Source organism: Thermobia domestica, chromosome 6, assembly GCF_964235325.1.
Source record: "Thermobia domestica chromosome 6, izTheDome1.hap1.1, whole genome shotgun sequence".
Lineage (NCBI taxonomy): Eukaryota > Metazoa > Arthropoda > Insecta > Zygentoma > Lepismatidae > Thermobia > Thermobia domestica.
The window spans coordinates 252,233,871-252,256,758 of record NC_137459.1 but is presented as its reverse complement, the minus strand read 5'-3'; the positions used below and the strand labels follow the sequence as shown (position 1 = coordinate 252,256,758).

General features: G+C 36.8%; 1 protein-coding gene across 5 annotated transcripts in view; it reads right to left on the bottom strand.

The window, feature by feature from the left end:
• LOC145688479 (store-operated calcium entry-associated regulatory factor-like) overlaps nucleotides 1–22,888 on the bottom strand; it is a 111,211-nt gene that overhangs the window by 4,803 nt on the left and 83,520 nt on the right. For all 5 annotated transcript variants that reach the window (XM_081762769.1, XM_081762768.1, XM_081762766.1 and 2 more), the window contains 2 exons: nucleotides 19,134–19,348; nucleotides 13,746–13,973 (listed from right to left, as the gene is read on the bottom strand). In XM_081762769.1, the coding sequence (XP_081618895.1) occupies nucleotides 13,746–13,973; nucleotides 19,134–19,348 (443 nt within the window). The remainder of the gene's footprint in view (nucleotides 1–13,745; nucleotides 13,974–19,133; nucleotides 19,349–22,888) is intronic.

The window sequence follows — 22,888 nt, the reverse complement described above, 5'->3', positions numbered from 1 at the left end:
AGTAAGCAATGTTGCGAAAGGATATGTTTACGATACAGTATTATTTTACGAACCAATATATTATATATATATATACGCATCGTTCTTTCAAAAGCCCTGTATACTTAATACACACTGGCCAACCAAAGCATTATCACCACCTACCTAATACATGGTATGTCCATCTTTGGCCCGCAGGACAACAGCAATGAGGTTCAGCATGAATGCAATGAGGCCTTGATAGGTGGCTGGAGGTATGGTGAACCACATCTGCACACACAAGTCACTTAATTCCTATATATTCCACGAAGGGAGGCGATGAGCTTGGATCTGACGTTCAATAGTATCACAAACGTGTTCAATTGGGTTAAGATAGGCTACTTTGGGGGCTATTGCAGCAATTAAAATCACCATTGTGCTCGTTTAATCACTGCAGCCTTGTGAAAATGAGCGCTGTCATACTCAAAGATGCAATTGGCAGCTGGAAATATGTCCCACATGAATGGGTGTGCATGAACAAGAATGACCTGTCGATAATTAGAGGCCTTCATGGTATCCTCCACACTACTGGGCCCATGGATGGCCATGTAAAGGTTCTGCAAGCCATAATGGAGCACCACTGATCTATCCTATCGTCGTCTTACTGTGCACGTCTCGAACAACTGTTCCTGGAAGACGATAGATTCTGACCCGGTGATCGATGTGATGAAGGCAGTATCGTGATTCATCGGATCATGCAAGGTTATGCCATTGCTTGGCGGTCCAATGATGACGGGCTCGACGATGACACGCGGTTAACAATGGTACACGTATGGGACATCGGCTACGGAAGCCCATATCTAACAGCGTACGGTGAACTGTGTGCTCAGACATATTCGTGCTTTGTCCACTGTTAAAGTCTGCTGTTAGTTGTACCAGTTTGAGTCCTATCCTGTTATATTATAGTCGATGACGTTGGTATTTTTAATTAGGTGTGGCCGCCTCAATTCTTGTGGTTTGGTGCTAGTTTCACCATTAAGTCATGGTATTTCCGAGATGCTCGTTCTCAGCCGTCTGGCTACAACCACTCTGATATATCGCCGGTCTTCCTCATTTTACTTACGCACAAGCATCACATTGACTGATCAAGTGAGATTTCTGTCACCATCTAGCGAGCGATTCTGATGTGCCCCGTGCCTCTTATGTTAGTTCAAAGACTTTATAAAAAAAAAAAAAAAAAAATAGCGGCTGGTTCGTGTAGGTTCATGGGAATAAATAACGAATTTCCCTGAAAATAAGCCCTAGGATAATTTTTCAGATTTTCGTAATAGAAGCCCTACTCCAAGGATAAGCCCTATCCTGAAAACATGGCCTAGAAGTTGCAGGGCTCGGAACGAAATTACTTTATAATAATTTAGTTACATTTCTATGTGCAATTAGTGGAGTTTTTTTTTCTTTCTTATTTCTTTACCTCATTTGAGATTTTATATCTTCAGTTAACATCTAGATCCCAGCCACCTATATCATTTCTTTTGTAACATAGTAATCTTAATGTAAAAATTGATTAAAATGATCTGTTTCTATTATATTTTAAAGTAAATTAATATTGTTATTCCGATAAACCTCTCAACAAAACCAATTTTTCACGTTTCTCGCAACAACGTTATGCTCCTAGTCGGCAGGCAGAGAATTGCCAGATGTACGGCATTTCGCTTATTTTACCTAATCTTTCAAATTAAAGACGCGTTGAGTTTCCTGACGTTAAGCTCAACTAAGCTGAATACATCTTAAAATAAACACATAATACATCTGTATTTTGTGTATTTGAATTGTGAGCTGAATACATCTGTATTTTGGGCAAAAAATTATGTAAAAACTGGTCTTATTTTCGAGAAGACGCCATAGAACAGAAGGCGTAAATGATAAAGTTCTTCTCGGGCAATCAGCCAGGTGAAAACTGGTGGATAGGCCAACGTTTCGAGAGCTGTCATCGTTCTCGTCATCAGGGCAATTATGTAGAGATCAGCGGATATAAGTAATATATACTCTTCTGGGCTGGAGAAAATGCTGGTTCCTGATTGGCTGAAAATGCTGGTTCCTGATTGGCTGGTTCAATCTGAAAAACTGGAGCTGTGATTGGCTGGCTATGTTCCGTAGTCCGTGCTATTGATTGGCTGAGGGTTATCTGGATGTTTGTGTGTCGTTTTCTTTGCTGTGGTACTGATGACCGGGTTCCACAGGGGGCTGAGTTGAAATCCAGTGTCTCTATTAACGTTGTTCGGTTCATGAACTATGGCAAGAGATTCGGCTACTATCCTGGTCCAGTAACTGGTGCTCTTGGTAATGATGGATGTGTCCTTAAATAAAACTTTATGGCCTTCTGTTAAACTGTGTTCAGCTAAACCTGATTTTTCTGGATGGAATAATCTAATGTAAGATCTTTCCAGAAAGTTGTCCAGTGTATGGTAAAACTCACGGATTCTGAAAAAACACAACATTAAGACCATACATAAGCCGCCACCAAAAATCAGGAACTTACTTCGCCCGATCAAAGATGACTTGGGCTTAAAGACACCAGGCGTGTATCGTATACCCTGTGAATGCGGAAAGGCCTATATAGGACAAACAGGACGCACCATTGAACAACGTTGCAGAGAACATGAAAATTACATTAGATTATTCCATCCAGAAAAATCAGGTTTAGCTGAACACAGTTTAACAGAAGGCCATAAAGTTTTATTTAAGGACACATCCATCATTACCAAGAGCACCAGTTACTGGACCAGGATAGTAGCCGAATCTCTTGCCATAGTTCATGAACCGAACAACGTTAATAGAGACACTGGATTTCAACTCAGCCCCCTGTGGAACCCGGTCATCAGTACCACAGCAAAGAAAACGACACACAAACATCCAGATAACCCTCAGCCAATCAATAGCACGGACTACGGAACATAGCCAGCCAATCACAGCTCCAGTTTTTCAGATTGAACCAGCCAATCAGGAACCAGCATTTTCAGCCAATCAGGAACCAGCATTTTCTCCAGCCCAGAGTATATATTACTTATATCCGCTGATCTCTACATAATTGCCCTGATGACGAGAACAATGACAGCTCTCGAAACGTTGGCCTATCCACCAGTTTTCACCTGGCTGATTGCCCGAGAAGAACTTTATCATATACGCCGCCAGGAAAACTTCAAATCTTACTTCAGAAGGCGTAAAGTTTTTAACTTGTTAAAATCTTTCATTGGTACTTACGCATCACAAGATTCTATGGGTAAGTGTATTCCCAAAGAAATGATAATTTTTTTTTTTTTTTTTTTTTCCAAAACACGATTGTACTCTCCTGTCACAAAAATTTAGACGCCTTTCAAAAATTCCGTCCAAAAATTGAACCGAGATCCTTCCCAATTCCCTCGGGTTTCTTCAGATGAAAGCGCATTTTCCCTACATTCTATCACAAAGGGTAACATGCAGGGTTGGCAAAAACCATGTTTTTTTTTTTGTTTTTTTTTTTGTTTGCTTGTTTAAACAAGTTTTTTTTTGTTTGTTTGTTTAAATAATTTGCTCTATGTATTTATATTACATATGGACAGAAGTAAGTTTGTTTCGCCTTGCTGTTATTATGCAACAACAGTGTTAAACTGGAAGGGGTCTTATAAGCTTAAAGCGGGATCCAAACACCTTTCCGGCTTACATCCGAGAGAAATTGTCCTCCATTTGGACTCGAAACCGGGACTAATTGGCCACAAATTCAATGAGTCTGCCGACTCACTCACGAAGGACTCCTGATAAAAATACGTTGTACTGATCTTTACATACTTGTTAATATAATTGTCAAGAGTCATTTCAGGACAGAAAGATAAATAGTTGCACAAGTGAAACCATTATACAGAATTACATATAAATCGGGAAACTTCCGCGTTAGCCATTGGAAAAATCCTGTTATTACTTTAAATGCAAAGCAAATTCTGTTATTGTTTTGCATGTAAAATATAAGGTCAACGTATAATCAGTACGCTAAAACTGAGGTATTAAATTCCAAATTTAGTATGTAGATATCATTCAATAAAATTAAAACAAGTCCAATCAAAGCTAATGTTGGAAGCTACGTACGCAGTCGATAAATTTTGCCAATGTCTATCAATATATTTAGGCAACCTTTGCTTCTTTATAAAACAAACATTCAGGCAAGCAAAAACATACAATTTGGCTTCGTTTCGTATGTTTAGGCTTAACATCTTTATGTGATACCGAGGTTATAGAGAAGACTTTCGCTTTAAAGTGACATCCAAACTGCTACTTGGTTTACACATGAAAGTAGGGTTGTGGTTCGATCGAGAATTGAACACGGAACACCTTGATTAAAAGGTGAAAAAAATAACACAAAAGATTATAAAAGCCAACACTAGCATATTGGGTGATAGACGATCTAAGTCTGCAGACGGTCGTACGATCAAAACAGTAACAGAGAAAGACAAAATTTTAAAGTGGTGCCTTCGTGGTGTAGTAAGTAAGGTTTCGTATGTCATCCACGTGTTCACTTTAGAATGAGTTCAAATCCTGTTCGCAAGCTTTTCTTTTTCTTCTTTTCTTTTTTGAATTACAGAATCTGTTTTACCTTGACAAGAAAATTGCGTGTAGGAATGTAAGACAATTATAAAATATATTACGGTTATGTAATACAGTACATTTAACATATATTACCCTAACAAAATTATAACTCCTTTCCCTTTTCTCCCTAATGTGTCTCTAAATCAATACAGGAAGATGTTTATCAAATGCAAAATAGTACTTCATTCTCTCGCAAAGCAGGAATCATTAAGTAGGAAAATAACTTGCCACAATAATAATAATAATAATAATAATAATAATAATAATAATAATAATAATAATAATAATAATAATAATAATATCATCATCTTCGAAATTAATACAACTATAAAATATTTCGTATTTTACATATTGAACTTCAATTACGTTGGTGTAAGCAAAACAGCCACAATCTGTAATGTTTCTTAGTAATATTGCAGCATTCGTTTATTCCTGATAACTAACGAAATAATTTCATGGTAGGCAAAACCATACCGAAATAATCACGTAGTTATATAAGCTTTTATTGTATAAGGTGCTAGTTTTCTTCAGGCTGTTTCGCTGAGATCAGTTAAAGAAAATAAAATTTTAACTCAAAGTTACAAAAAATCTAAAATGAAAATTAATATATAAGGAGAAATAGATACAATTGTAAGTAATAGAGCAACAGTACAACAATGAAAAATTTGAGCGGAAGCATGAGCCAAATTTGGCGATAACTTTGCCAAAAATACATGACTTTCAGTAAACATGGCATTTGCCTCCTTTGCATTTTTCAAAAAGGTTAACTCGGTGAAGGATAAGGGATAAATTCCTCCTAAGATAAAGCAACTTTCGTTTTTACAAAACAAGGGTAACTTTCGTAAAAATAAATAAATTAATTTAAAGAAACAAAAATTAAACAAATAATAAATACAATTATTAAACAAGGCGAGTATCTCTTTCGACATTTAAGTACTCTTTTGCATGGCTATGAAATAGGTGAAGTGAAAGGACATTAATTCTTCCAACATAAAGCATCCTTCGCTCGCTTCTATTGTCTCTCAGCTGCTGAATGTACCCAAAAGTGTCGTCTCTAAGTGTGGCATAGGTTTAAACTATCAAATGTGTCCGACGTTGATCCACATCAAGTTGATCACAAGTCACAACTCCTTCGCAAGAAGTTACCTGGTACTAACAGGAAGGCATTATCGGCGGATGTCTGCTGGCAACTGGCACAAGAGCTTGCAGCAGTATTGTGACCTTGGGATGTATACCGACGGATGCATACAATTGGTCTCTACGCAAGACCAGCCGTAGTGTGTTTCGCTCACCCTTGCGCAATGGCGGGCTCACTTATGAGGGAGCGAGAAGCATCATCACTTGACCAGGGATCAATAACGCCACTGCTCTTCTACGAGTGACGATCCAGTTTATAGATTGATTTACGACGCATGTTGGTTTGTAAAGAACAGGGGACCCGCTCCATTCCTAATAACATCACAGAAAGAGACCAGTATGGTGGTAGTGTATTGGTGTAAGTGAGCACAATGCTCGATGAACATACAAAGCTACACACCTTCGAGGACTGTACAAAGACGAGATGATGGACCCTCATATTCGGCTGTTTTAGAAGCAATGTGTTCATTGTTCGTATTCATAGATAATAACTCACGATGTCGTCGAGCAAATGTGGTGCAGTAATTTCTTCAGGTGGAAGATATTCAATGTATAAAGTGGGCGGTGCGTTTACTGGACTTCAACCCATTGAACATGAGGAGGAAGGTTGATCTAGACAGTCGCCTTCACGAATGATTTCGAAGCTTCATACTTCCCCTCAAGAGCAGTGGGAACGTCTCCAAACGGGCCTCATTCACGGCCTTATTGCACGCATGTCACTTTACTGTGAAGCCTATGTATCTACCAAAGGTAATCCCATTTCATATGATATTAATGGTCAGCAAATACCGCACACTCCAGTTTCTCCATTTTCTTGTGCGCATAGGTAACGCCCACTTGGGGTAATTTCTTCTTAAACTAATTCCTTGCCCTAGATCTGATTCTTTCTGTTCGTCTTTCACCTGCTCTTTCATACACACATATAGTTTGTTGTGCCTGGAACCGTTCAGGTCTACGTTTTTGCACAAACTGTAATTATGCTATACTTTTGGACACTAGTGTATGAAGGTGTATAAGAGCCAGAATTCTACAATTACGGTTTCATAAATAGCGATACCGCAAATGGTAGTAAAATTACACTCGTTTTGGATTCGAGCTAAGAGTAGCATTTCATCACTTACCTCGACGGCATATAAACTTATGCGACACAGAACGATAATATTTATTGACCTGAATATATATACACAAAAACACGAAATGGATCGTGCAGTAACGAAGCTGCTGCTCCGAGTAAAGTATATAACCGTGCCTTAGGAAATCTTCTTCGGACATTCACCGATAAAGTGGATGCACAATTATGATAAAATGAAGAACTTATGGAGGGTTCCCACTCATTTGGTGAGCACGAATTCCCTGACTTTTTCAGGTTTTCCAAGTCAATATTCACAAATTTCCAGGTATATATATAATATAAAAATACAACTGTATATTTCCCGAACAGAGGGTTCCTGATCTTCTATGCAAGTTTATGTACAGAGTTTATATGTATGGCAGTGTGTAGGTACACAAGTTTTCAAAAACTAATTTATTTTATAAAATATTCCCTACCAAATAGCAGGTTAAGTCAAAAAGAGACATGGATTCTGTGAAGTATAAATCCGTACTTAAAATTCCGTGACTTTTTCTGTTTTCCTCAGCTCTTCAAGATATTCCCTGACTCTTCCAAGACCTTTTTATGAGTAAGCTGAATTCTCTGACTTTTCCAGACTTTTCGGATTTTCCAGGTCGGTGGGAACTCTGTTACGGAAAAAATTGACGCCTGACTCCTACGGAATCAAGAGAGTTTCGATAATAAAATGGACAATATTAAGAAGTGTAATGAAACCATGAACTAAGAATTTTTAAAAATCATCATTTTTATTCATAAAAGTCATAATGGCAGTTCGGTAGGTGAAAATGGAGCGAAGTTTTTTGTAATATCTTAACTGTTGGATACGTGCATAACATTAGTTTTAAAAATCACAAGGACAGTATTTGCAATCAAAAAATCGTTCGAAGAAGAAAAATTGTCAAGAATCACCTATAGTCAAACAACAATGTTTTTCAGTAGTAATTAACAATTCGGATAAAATCACAAAAAAGGATGAAAACAACCCTCAGGGTAAATTGAAGTTCAAAAATACAAATTTTTACATCATTAAATGATAACAATATCTTTCAGAAAATGTAATTAGGACTTTCCTAAGATTTTGTAAAGTTTTATATTGGCTTTTGGCAAAGTAAAAAGGAAAAATAATTAAGGCAAACAAGGACAATAGTCCATATAAAATAACAAAGTTTGCAACTAAAAGATTACTCTGGATTCTGCATTCTGGATCCTGCATCAAGCATCGAAATGGAAAATTCTTTAATAAAATACAAATATAGAAAGAGACCACTGTATGATTAAACCTAAGCAGGATCTGCAATAAGGTAAAGTATGACTACAGAGAACTTTAACTGTCTATTTGCATGTGACATGATATTAGGAGGTCTCTGAAAGTGGCAGGCAAAAATTTGAATGTTTAAGTAGTCAGCTTATTTCTGTTATAATTGGCTTAACATTGAGTGAATATAAAAATTATCTGTTATACCGTTAAGATAACATACTATGTCTGGTTTTGAACTCAATACTCTTGGTTGTTCACAGTTAAATAATTATATTGTTACAAAAAAACACTATACTACCATTGTAAGCTAATTGAGTCATCAATAAAATATTGTCATTCGTAACAATCAGAGATTCAACCATTCGTTTAATTTTACACTCTTAATTTGAGGTACGAATTCACTCTTCCTTTTGTAATTGATATAACACAATTTATAATATAACACAATTTATTTTCATCTTTATTTCTTTAATATTTTAATTCTTTTGGCTTACGGTACAGAAGAAATATGTTTACGATGAAATATCCTCCGTTAAAGAGATACTTGTCACTTTAGACGAGAGAGTGGATCAAAATCAAATTTCCGATCTTCGGATGGAAGTGACTAATCTGTAACCATATAGGCAGGAGGGAGCTCACTGAAAAGTTAGATTAATCACACACGAGGCATTACCGAAGATGAAAAGTCCAGAGGTAATTTCAAATGTTGAATGACCGTAGTTATTCCGATATATGTTGTTGAGAATTTCCGTACTAAAGTACATTATTATGTGGCAAAGCAATTGCATTACCATCATATCATAAATGTCTGAAGATGAGTTGTCTGGCACACAGAGAGAAGGAATAAAAAATTCCCCTCATATATTTTTTCTATTAAATAGTGATACAAGTTACAGATAGTAAGTTCCAGTTCTTTTCTGAAATTTCTGATAAAGCAAAGGTTCTGGAAACTTTAGATATATAGATGTTGAAGTACGTGTAATGTTATATGTACCCAAGCTAGCAAATCTCCTTGCTGGCTATGACGCAGATATCAAGGCCAGACGCAGATATCTGCTACCTGAGTGCGCAGATATCAAGGTAGTCCAGTCAATTTAGGTGAAAAAAGCACTAAACATCAAACTAATTGTAAAAGAAATAAAATAAGGTTGTTTAGACTAGAAATAATATCCCAAACAACACATTAAAAGTCTAGAGAAATCCAAGCACGGGAAAGCGGCCATTACTCGCCAAATCTATAAAATGCAATTATTACACAAACTAACTTCAAATTTGTATCGAATAGAAAGTTTTTGGAACTAAGAACGTTATTTTAAGCCATTTACAAACATTTTAGCCAGTAGCAAGCTTGAGAAAAGCATTTGATATGTTTGTTGGGGTCTTTTTCCTCATTATAATACCATGCAGTTTTGTACCATGCAGAAGATGGGTCATGTACCTTATTACAAGTAGTAAACTAGAAAGTATCAAGGACAAGTACAAAGCGGAAAGCAGAACCGATAGACTATTGGTGTAGTACATGAAAACGGTCGAAATTTTAAAGAATTTCCTTCGGGCAGAGCGTATCGGCGACTGAAATCTACATTTGTTAACTTTAAAGGATATGCTACCATACTTTGCTGCAGCAGGACACAATTTGTACATAAGCACAGTGTATGTACACCTTCAAAAAAAAGTCTCGTGTACGGCGAATTCCAAAAAGGTTGCTCGTCGTAGTAATGAATATTGGGCAAGTCTTTCCAGTGATCTTATCATTGAACAGGCACTGATGAGAAGCATTAAGTCTACAGGAGGGTTAACTAGAGGAAGAGAAATGTCAGAAGCACAGCGACAAGTATGGGTTCAATCCATGATTCCTTGTACAGAAGTCAACAATGCCATGCAAGAGTTCACTGTACTGTCTTGTATAATACCAGTGAACAACACAAAGAAGCTTCATACACCAGACAGACAAGAGACTGCTTAGATATCAAGAAAATCTTGACATTTCTATTAGATTGAAGCCCATTCATTCCTGATGAACCTTTGCGTGATGTGGCACCAAGAAAATAAAAAAAAATGAAATCTTTGAGTTTTACGTCCCACGGTTATGCCGGTTAGGCTAAATGAGACGGTGATGATGAGTAATGAATGAAATCGTGGAATGGAGAAAGTGGGAGGAAACGGGAGAGCCCCGAGAAAACCCACGCACACGGTGTTTGTCCACCACAAAGTTAACTTGGCGGGGACTGGGATCGAACCCGTGACCCCAAGCACCAGAGGTGAACGCTCTACTACTGAGCCACCGCGGCCCCATGTGACACCAAGAGTAATTGCTCATAGTAATGTCAACGCTGACAAAGCAAACAAAGCTGGTGATCTAATTATCCAGTCCATGCAGGGTCAGAACATTTGCAACTATTCGTTCAAACGAAATTTACAGGCTTTTACCATGGGATCGAAATGTCAAAGTTGGTGAAGATGTCGTCAATATTGACCCACAATTGCTATTCCAAAGACTTGCTTTTGTTTCTGAAAAACAGGACATAGATAAAAGGAGCATATTCAATTATGAACTTTGCAGCTATCCAGCATCTTTGTTTGTCGATTCAGTTCTTTTACGCAAAGCATATAAATCGGTTCTGGCCAAATGCCATTTGGGTCAAGGTGGAGAAATGTCAAATGCCCGCAGCATAAACCCACTTTCAGATCTCCTATATGTACTTGGAGATGCTTTACTACATTGATTATCATAGTCGGTTGGTATGCTGTTCTCAGACATCTGCAACAGTTATACAAACTACGTTCTGAAAAGGTATGGTAAATTGTTTGTGATTGTGTTTGATGGATATTTGGATGGTTCTTCCATTAAGACGTAACTCACATTAGGAGAAGCGAAGGTAAAGGTTCCCCTAACGTTTTATTTTCTATACATATATGAAACTGACAATGTAGAAAGTTCTACTTCTGTCAAACAAAACGAATAAGCAGCGTTTTCTGATGATACTTAGTGATAGCTTTGGAAGTATTGGATGTCAGACAATATTTGCACGAGGAGATGCAGGTCTTCTGATTGCCCAGACAGCAGTTCTTGCGTCTGAACAAAGTGATGTTGTTGTCACTGCAGATGACACTGATGGCTTGATACTCCTATGTTTCTATGTTAAAATGGAAAGTAAAAAAAGTATACTTCAGACCAGAACCAAAGCGTGGTGCAGCCAACATCCGGGAATGAAACATTAAATCTGCTAAGTCATCATTAGGATTAAATGTCTGCAACGGTTTGCTTTTTATTCATGCGATTTTGGGATGTAACACCTCGTCACAGTTGTTTGCAGAAAGGTAAAGGTCTAACGAAGATAATGAAAATTCATAATTCATGGAGTATGCTGAAGTAATCAACAATGCAAACAGTCTGAAAGAAGATAATGTCGGGGAACATGCTATTTTGACATGCTATTTGTGTCACGATGAAGGAAAGACATGTGATACCTTAGATGAACTCAGATACAGATGTTTCAATACATAGGTTGTTAATAAAAATATGATTCAAGCTGTTCAAGCCCAGTCACTTCCACCGGCTTCAGCTGCTGCTAAATTTCATAGCTTATGGGTCTACTACCAAGTTCAGAATTGGAAAGGCAATGCATCTCTTCTACCTAAAGAATTGGGGTTGACAGTTACAGGATGGGCAACTCCTTCCAGCACTTACTGATCTTCCACCAGCTCTGCTAGATAAAATAAGATGTAAATGCAAGACAGATTGCAGTACTTCAATGTGTTCATGCAGAATGCATGGTTTGGAATGTTCATCAGTTTGCAGTGAATGTCATGGACTATTCTGAAATAACTCCAATAGTGTACACAACGATGTTTTTTTTCTGATGGAGAGTGATAATGTTGGAAATGACAGAAGTATCTTACTTGTGTTAGTTACTTGTGTTTTGTTAGTATTTTTAAAGTGTGTCTGGTAATTTAAACGAGTCTGTAGAAGTTTAACCATCTCTTACAAACACTAATACCGTATCCTTATAATGTTCATAACTTTACTACCTATATTACTATCATTTTGTAATAAATGGAATATGAATAGAAACACAATTGGATGATTCGTGGTTTACAAAGCCATCCATCATTTGATAAATATTTCAAGTAAATTGCAGCAAAATTCAAAATTTCCGGATTTTGAGAATGAATTCAATACGGCGGCTAATATAGTGCTTTCCCCTACTTGTATTTTTCTAGACTTTTGATATGTTGTTGGGGATATTATTCAAAATCTTAAAACTTTATTTCTTTTACAATTAGTTTGATGTTTTCACCAAAAATGACTGGACTAAGGATGACAGTCCTGTGACTGATTTTGCATTTCAAGAACCTGAAGATGGTTTTCACACTTTTTGTTATTTGTAGGTTACACGAAGTTATGATGAGAGCTTGAGCTACGCACTTATCACAATGTATTAGATTAGACGAAAGTACTTTGAAATTAGACGAAAGTACTTATACAGGGATACGGTTTTCTTTATCGAGATTATATGTCCTCTGAAGTAAGATTTGACAATGAATCTGAGAAGGAAAAAAGCGCCAGCAATAGCAGATTTGTTGTGTATCTCCATATTGAAAATGTTTTACAGTGAAAAGATAAATACAATTAATTGGGTAAGCACGACCTGGATGATTATCCAATAGATTCCAACAAAAACTTTGTATGTTCGTATGGAAAACTTGGATGTTACATTCAGATCCCTAGGGGGCGCGGTGGCTCAGTGGTAGTGTGTTCACCTCCGGTGCTTGGGGTCCTTGGTTCGATCCCAGCCCACGCCGTGTGGACTTTGTGGTGGACAAACACCGTGTTCGTGGGTTTTCTCGGCGTCCTCCCGTTTCCTCCCACTTTCTTCATTCCACCATTTCATTCATTTATCATCATCCCCGTCTCCTTTAGCCTAACCGCCATAACCGTGGGACGTAAATCTTAAAGATTTCATTTCATTTCATATCCCTAGATTCACGTAGGTGACAGTATTTATACCAATATTGTAAGGAGCAGATGCAACATGGCCTGAAAGATGGACCAATGTGCTTCTTTGCGTTTTAATCTCTCGATCAGAAAATTCAGTCAAATGATGATACCGTGTTAGATAATCAAATTGTTACTTGACGTATTTAGATATACAACTCAATCTTAAGTTGGAGGTACATTTCCACCCGACAATTTTCAAGTTTAATTGCTTCAATTTACTAGGAAAAGAAACAGGAAAATGAAGATGACTTAAGTTCAACACAATGTGTTGTTTGGCTTGCAGCAGATGGTACTGATTTTGTTGTATCTTAATACCTTCTTTCACAAATGTCTAGCAGAAGGTCTAAAGTCAATGTATCTGGAAGTGACAACTCTACTAATACGCCGGTGGAGACGCGAGAATTTTTGTCAGTTACCCTCTCTTCATGATGTGTACTGCTATGTGGGCCAGTGGAGGTAGTAGAGCCATAGGCTGTACTTTGTGAACCATGGAGGATTAATTTTGTCAGGATACTGAAACTCAAGATGTTCTGATGTACTACCTACAGTACTCAAGGCTTTTTGAAACTATGTATATGTTTATTCTTATGTATGAAATGTTGTATACTATTAACTAGCACAAATACAACTAAATGTATTTAAATACTAGTCCCTAGACTTACTTTCTGTTACTGCCAAACATGTAGCCAAGCATTCCACCGGTAGCTAGCCCAGACCAAAATCCGCCTCCGCCTCCTTGATGTCTGTGTCTTGCCCCTGAGCAACTTGCATCATCGTAGTATGTGGATCTGCCGAAACCTGAAGAAGGAGGTGCTCCAGGCATTGAACCTCCGAACCAACCATAGTCAGGTCGTCGCCTTCCATCGTCCGGATAATCATTATTTGTCGGGCTAGAAAAAAACATCACGAAAATATTAAAAATATTACAACAGCTACAACTATGATGGACACAAAACTTACCACTAAGTAAAGGTTTAGATATCTGGTGATTTCTTTTCAAAGTACATGTTATGTTGAGAATGACAGCCCATTCGTGCCCAAACAAATGAAAGAACCACGGTTACATACCTCAGCGATACGAAATGAATCCTTTGAGCAACGTTCGGAAATACTGAGAACTTATTTCCGAAGTGAAACTTATGTTGTCGAAATAGTATGAAATTTGACAAGAAAATTCATTCGAAATAATGCAGCAACCACTCCTGCTGTACGCAAGTTTATCCAGAAAGTTCGTGAGATTGATATGTTAAGTGATAACACAAGGTATACTCGTGAATGGCCAGTGCGCTCAGTTCAGAATACTGCTGTTGTTACCGAAAGTATGCGCCTCAACAAGAGAACCTCAACTCGCCATAGACCGCAGCAACGCACTAGCTTGAGGCGAATTCTGCATAAAGACCTCGGATTATTCGCATGGAAGGTTTATCTTATTGAGGAATTGGAACAAAATTACTTTCGTTATCTCTTGCCTGGACTTCAAAGAAGCTCGAAGTTGACGTCGGTTTTGCTCATACAATCATCTTTTCGGATGAGGCACATTTTCATCTCGGCAGATATGTTAACAAACAAAACTAACGTACTTGGAACTCGAAAAATCTACTCGTCGTCGTCTCGAAGCCGATGCATCCTCAGTGTGTGATTGCTTGATGTGGTTTGTGGAATGGTAGCATCAGTGGTTCCTTTTCGTTCAAAGATGAAGATGGCAGGAACGGTCAATAGGATGTGCTACAGAAGCATGCTCACCATTTTTTTTCTTTCCAGCAGTTTTCGTATTAGACATGGGCGAGCTTTGGGTCCAACAACATGGCGCGACATATCACACAAGCCGTCCCACAATTGCTCTTTTGTGCGCTAAGTTCAATACTCGTGCCATCAATTGTTTTGTTGATGTAGCTTAGCCTCCGCGAAGCTACAATTTGGTGTCATTAAATCTTTCTTGTGAAGTTCCGTTAAAGATAGATATATGCTGACAATCCAAAAACAATTCAGACACTTCACCACGACACTGATCGAGGTACTCGTTAAATACTGCCATAAACCATTGAACATGTTCTGCAAAATTAGGCTGATACGATGGGCTACTTGCCAACCGAGGTGAGGCAGTCATTTGAATAAAATTATCTTCCATATGTAATCGAAAGGTGTATTCTCTTCAAATAAAATGAAATTAAATATTTCAGTTTAACGTCCCACGATTATTATTAAAGTTGGTCCAAAGCCACGAAATAGTGTCGTCAGAAGGAAGTACAATTTTACGTTCGCAGAGGGCATAGCTTTCAGTTTTTACGAAACTTACAAAAAAAAAAAAAAAAAAAAAAAAAAAATAGATCGCAGTGTTGTCGAACCCAATTTGGAAGATAGGACAAGACCTTTGAGTTAAAGTTTACCTCCCCTTCTTTATTTTTTTCCTCGCGAAGAATGGGGCAGAGGGTGTGAGATGTCGTTTGTCTGCGACTTTCGTAGGAATTTTCTTTTTCGATACTTCCATCCCTCTAAGTAACCTGACACCACTGACTACTGTCTAGTAATCTGCAGCTTATGCGGAAGAGGAGTTTGAAGCTAATCGTTCCATTTCTTGTAAAGAACGCTGAACAGCGAAAATGACGATTGCTGAGGACACTTTTTTTTTTATTTATTTATTTATTTATTTTTATTTGCAGTATATTGCTTGTTTTTGTTCACGTGATACTGGAATTGCAATTAAATACATTTGCTCAGCAAATCAAAGATGTCATAAATGACAACTCAAATTGAACACAAGAACCTCCAGTGGCGTACACACAACGTTATAAAGAGGAGTTCAAGCACCCAAGTTCATATCGTATACGATTGATCTGCACTTGAATTCTTTATCCAGCATAGGAGTTTTGAAATGCTTTACTTAGTTTTAAAACTTCATGTACTGTCGGTGTGGAGTAATAACGCTATTTAGCAATGAAGACAACATACAAAAGAGAGAGAAAAATGGAAAATAGTTTTAACAACAAGATTAGCAAGAGAGTAGTGTTGTATTTAAGAAGATACAATAGTTATTATCAAATATTTGGAATTAATGAAAGAAGTAGCTAAATTGTTAGTCCATTTTAGAGTGGCATCTTATTTACGAAATATCAGTATATAAATTATAGCAAATCACTTCGTAAATAAATATTTCATTAGATCCCCCACAATATTACATAAGTTATTTCCCATGGAAAGGAGTAGAATACACTTTGGGGTGAGTTTTCTTCTGACATAGTTTTCCGAAAACGTCTATTACGATTTTGTTCATATTTCGTAAGTAATATTCCAGTATTAACTACAGCATGTCCTGATTTAATTTTAAAAATCGGTTTGGGTTTGGGTTTGAAGTTTTGTGTTTTTCGTTCTTATGCAACAATGCAACTTAGAAATTATAAAGAACGGAGCTAACTATTAATTCCGAACCACAAACGGGAGTTGAGTGCTGAGTAATTGGCTAGTGCATAGATAAACATGAAAGATCGATCCTCACAGTGTATTCCATTACCCAACATAATCTCACGTCCAGGAAATATAAGGGGAACGAGACCCGTACTTTTTATTAGTTTTTTTCGGATGAAGAAAACAAGTATAGTGAGATTTCTTGCTAAGTTTATTCTTATATATAAAAACTATACTCTTACATGTTAGAGAGTATATTTTTATATATGAACTCCCTTCCTATGCATTATAAGATGCAGAAAAAGATGAAAGGTGTAAATTCGATTTTTTGTTAAGAAAGCATGTAACGTAAATACATACAATTAAGCAATAGCGGTGGGCGTCAGTGTTGTATTTATGGAGAAAAGAGCTGTTACAGTGTATCCATTTTTTTTTTCAAGGTAGTAATTTAGATACTATATGCCTAAGCTATGTAAACACAAAATAGTCTATAAGCTATTGCCTATTGAATATTCTATTAGCAAGATTGACCCCACATGCAGATTAAATTATTGGAGATTATCAGTGCGGATTTACACGAAATTGATCAACTATCGACCAAATATTTACCATTCACCAAATACTCGAAAAAAAGTTGGAATACAATACCCCGGTACATCAACTATTTATTGATTTTAGAAAGGCATACGACTCGGTTAGGAGAGAAACATTATACAACGCTCTTACAGAACTTGGAATATCGAGAAAGCTAATTAGACTAATTAGCTTATATGTTTAAATGAATCCCAAAGTTAAGTCCGGGTAGGAAAATTTTTGTCCACGAGCTTTCACGTCGAAAATGGCCTGAAGCAAGGAGATGCGTTGTCGCCATTATTATTTAACTTTTTTCTTGAATACGCTATAAGGAAAATCAAAGATAGCAACCAGGGCCTAGAGTTGAACGGTATTCACCAGGTTATGGCATATGCTGATGATGTAAATTTAATAGGGGATGATAGGAGAACAATAGAAAGAAATGCAGAGATCTTATTAAACGGTTGCAGGGACATGGGTTTAGAAGTAAATGCAGATAAAACTAAATACATGGAAGTGCGTCGGGACCGTAATACGGCAAATTATGGATGCGTTAAAATATTAAATAATACTTTTGATAAAGTGGATAGTTTCAAATATCTAGGATCAATGTTAACATACGAAAATCATATTCACGAAGAAATTAAATGTCGACTGAAAGCAGGGAATTCGTGTTACTATTCAGTTCAAAATCTCTTGTCGTCGCGAATTCTGTCGAGGAATTTGAAGCTTAAAATATACAAAATGATAGTCATGCCTGTTGTTCTGTATGGTTTCGAAACATGGTCGCTTACACTGAGGGAAGAACATAGACAAAGTATTTGAGAACAAGATTCCGAGACGAATATTCGGACCCAAGAGGAACGGGAATGGGGAATAGCGGAAACTTCATAACGAGGAACTACATAGTTTATACGGTTTATCCAACATTGTTCGGGTCGTCAAGTCTAGGAGGCTTAGATGGGCAGGCCATGTAGCTAGAATGGAAGAAAGTAGAAACGCTTTCAAAGTCTTGACTGGAAGACCAATTGGAAAACGACCACTAGGAAGACCTAGGCGCAGAAGGGAGGACAATATTAAGATGGATCTCGCAGATATTGGAATGCAAAGTAGAAACTGGATGCAGTTAGCTAAGGATAGAAGTCAGTGGAGGGCTTTTGTGAACGCGGCATTGAACCTCCGGGTTCCATAGGCCATAGAGTTACTTAGTTTATGTATTTGCTTATTACATACTACATGAAAGAAGAAAGAAAACACAGATCATACATGAATTAAAAACTGCAACCGAAAGTAGGCTCAAATCTTGCAAACGGTACGAGATATTGAAAAAGTAATCGAAAAAAATCTCCCCTTTACGGTATCTCTTGCCGATTTTTACCAAGACTTCTTTCACTTGTGTGTGCAAAGGGACATGTACAGATGTGAGGAATAACAAGGAGATTCATGCTCATATATGAATGATGCGCTGTGTAAAGAGCGCAGGTTCTGCTAGTCTATATAATATTTAAAAAGCATGACCATTATTTCTTTATTACATTTTTTAGGGGTACACTGAAAGTGTTGAAATTTATAAAAAGTAAAGCACCATATCTTACGACTTGTACATTCCAACACCACATATATATGGCTAAATTATAACGAAAAACGAAGGATAACCATTTCTCCAGTCTAAGATGAATCTTCATTCTTTGGAGTGTTTTGCCCAATGAACACCGATATCTATTACTTTAAAAGTTAGAAGGGCGTTATAAATTGTCCAGGCTATATATAAAAAGCATAGACTCACATTGTGATTACTAAGTCAATTAGTGATTGAAAACAGCCTTTCTAACTTAAGTTTTCGTCAGTTAAAAAACAAATGTTGGAATGGTACGAGAGTAAACAGAAACTCAACCCTGCTTCCACGATGAACGTGCTCCAAGAAATATATGCACTTACATATTGTAAGGTGAACTGAAAGAAAAATCTAGACATGACAGTGAAAACTAATTACAGTCATTAGATACTTAGTAAAATAGCAGAAATTAAGTATTCTCTTAAAAATTAGTATTAATATTTTGTAAGATGAAAATTACCTTTCCTGAGAATATGGATCTACAGCACTTGAAAGGCAGGTTTTATAGACTGCATACAGAACAAAACACACAGCCGCGATGACAAATAGATGACTGCCCTGGAAAGACTGGTTAGGAGTCTTCTTATAGTAATCGCTCTTCCATCCATAATTTCCACCACCTTGGTTCGGCCGAGATCCATGACCAGAACCCGTGTAATCAATTGTGTATTCCAACTGGAAATATAAAAATAATAAATCAGAATCGAAACCGACAATACGGAAGTGACGATGTTACAATTCAGTAATGACAACAAGGAAGTAGCATTAGGAAAATGCTCTATGAGCAATTTCCCTAACCTCTTCATCAGACAAGGGAAGAAAGAAGTATGAAATGAGAAATATAAGGGGGAAGAAAAACTGACAAACGTTCAGCTACGCATCGTAGTGGAGCGCAGGCTTTTTCCCCCTCTTCTCCCCACATCCATCTTTCCTTCCCTCCCGGATGAAGTGTTTTAGAGAGTTCATAGTTCACTTTTTACTTTCAAGTGACGATAGGAGAGTATGGTGATCGTGAAAAAAAAAATCGAATTCGAGATTATAATGGATTTATACGTTTCATGGCCCCGCAAACTGAAAAACGGATTTATGGATTTTTGTCCGTCTGCTCGTCCGTCCGGTGCTATATAAGTATTCACTCGCTTAGAGGCCGTATCGTTCAAAAAACGTATCCGTACTAATTTTTAAAGTTAAGTTATTTATAAGATTCTCCATTTTTTATCTTTTCTTTAAAGTTTCTTTCTACCTCTAAAATTAAACTTGGTTTGTTGTAAGGTGAAAATCAAAATATGCGATCTTTTCGAAAACAGCTCTAACGATTTTGTTTATATTTCGTATACCAATACTCCATTAGCAACTTCATAGTTCGGTATAGGTAATTTCTCTGGGAAAGATCCAGTAGGTAATTTATTCTTGGAGGTGAGTTTTTCTCGGACGATTTGCTCAAAAACAATTCAGGCGATTTCATTTCATAAGTAACCTTATAATATAGTTTAAATCACTTCTCATGAAAATATTCACAAGGGGCAGTTTATGCTTGGGGGTAAATCTCTCTTTTTTTTATTTATTATTTTTCATTTTTTCTTTTAAATAATTTTCCTAAATAAACTCAACCGATTTTGTTCATACTTCATAAACAAATGTTTGATTAATAACCCCAATAAGCCATTTTTCATGAAAAAATCTACAGGAGACAGTTTACTTTAAGAGGGCAAATTTTGTTCCGATGGGGTTTTCCGAAAACGCATTACAAATTTGTTCGCATTTCACTAATAATTGTTTCAGTACTAGATGCAGAATAACATGACTTAATTTAGGAATTGAAGCCAAAACATTTGGTGTGGTCGTCTGTACCTTTTATTTTCCATTTTCCTTTGCATAAAGGGACAAACTTTAGTCATAGAAACAATGCAAATGTCCTAGTTGCATCGGCACAGTTTGGTTCGTGCCGGAGATTCAGGTTCGATTCTTGGTCCAGGACAAGGATTGCACAGATTCTCCCATATTTATAAGACAAAAGACGATTGAAATAAAATGAAATGAAATCTTTAAGGTTTACGTCCCACGGTTATGCCGGTTAGGCTAAGAAGACGGTGATGATGAGAAATGAATGAAATGATGGAATGAAGAAAGTGGCAGGAAACGGAAGAACCCCGAGAAAACCCACGAGCACGACGTCCACCACAAAGTCCACACGGCGCGAGCTGGAATCAAACCAGGGACCCCAAGTACTGCAGGTGAACGCTCTACCACTGAGCCACCGCGCCCCCAGAAAAGATGATGGTCTTGATGAAAATAGTTTCCAAAAGGAACATCGTAACCTCATACACAAAAATTCTCATTTATCAGCAATGACAGAATATAAAATTTTCTTTCAGAGTTTTGTTTACCAAAATACTCTATGCATATAAGAAATGCGCCAATAGATTAGAGAAAGTAATCATCGATCATCGAAGTGTTCGAACAGACTGGGCAGAAATGATTCACTAATTGGCCAGTAATCGGCGTATGAATATATACGATTAGTTATATACGTAACTACCTTGCACACAGGATATATATATTAGGCAAGAACATGTCACCTAGATTGGGAATTTAAGGAGCAACGAAATATTCCAGCGTAACTCCATAACGTGTGAAGCGATTTGAACCAAACTTGTTAGACACACGTACAACCTTAAAAGAAAGGAAGAAATACAAAGGTAGTAAGTGATCGCCAGGGGTGGGGTTAGATAGAGTGACATGTAAGAAAAATCCAAAACAATTGATATTACTGTGCAATGCATACTTTTTGGAATCTCTCAAATGAATATTGACGCGCATGAGTCCAAGTTCAATCCTACGCATAAAAAGGGGAGGAGTAAAGTAAAATGTCAAAGTGGCTGATATTAGTGCGCAATTCATAGTTTTTGGGGTCGGAAAAAACTGTTAATTCGTTACAAATGACACTTGGAACATAATTAGTACCCACTTTAAGCTGAACTTTCTAATCATATCAGTTTGATCAAAGGGTGTATTATCTAGGTGTAGTTTTTTTAGATTTTATGCCAAAATTTTATTTTTATTGTCACACTTTCTTTAAACAAGAATCCCAAGGGGAAAAGTTTCAAATATTTTCTATTTGAAACATATTCTCTCCGTGCGAATAACGGGCACTTCTGCTTCTAGTTATATATATATATATATATATATATATATATATATATATATATACAGTTCACCGTTATCCAGGTATTCTGAATATGCCGTAAGTTGCCATTTGAAAACACGTAAGCTTCTACCGAGCTGGCGACAATGTATTACTTACAACTTTAGTGATAAGTAGGACCCGGATCTTATACGCATTAAAAAACAGAAAATATGAAATAAAGAGTTAGGGAATACGTACTATAAATAAAATAATATATAGTTAACAAACATCTTATTCATTTTACATTTATTTGTTTAATGTACGCAAAATGAATTTTCACAGTACACTACTAGGGGTTTTTCAAAGTTTTTTTTGGAGACTTCAAACTTTATCTACTGTCTGCTAAAATAAGTTTATACGCCGATGATCTTTCAACATCAACTGACGTGACTGGACAATATTTGTACAATTCTGGTCTCAAAAAGCTAGACTGCCTTCCAGAGTCTAAGTCCAAAAAGTTGAACCTACATCTTTACGTCCCTTGCATATCCTTACAACGGAAATCTATTTTCTCTCTACTCTGTTACAAATTAACATACGTACTTTCTAATAGAAATAGACCATTTGGACATTGCGTCCATGCAAATTTTCAAGCGGCATGTAGAAAACAATCATAAAATATGACAAAAAAAAGAAGATAAAAGTCAGAAATTGACATAGGCCTACGCATGATAAAAGATTCAATCCTGTGGACAGTACTCCGTCAACTGGACAGTAACAGAAACAAACGGAGGATACAAAGTCATGCGCTCTTGGTCTAGTGGATAACATAACAGATTTGTGTACCAATGTTCATTCTAACATGGGTTCAAATCCTGACTACACAAACCTTTTTTTTTTTTTTTTTTTTTTTTTTTTTTTTTTTTTTTTTAAATAATCTACATTTTGCTGACAAAGATCATTCATGATTGAATGTAAGAAATTTATAAATAGACCTATATCACGCTATGTAATATAGTAATTTGAACGTATATATTAAACAAAATCATAGCTCCTACTCTTGTTTCTAACATTTACTCCGGCGCGGA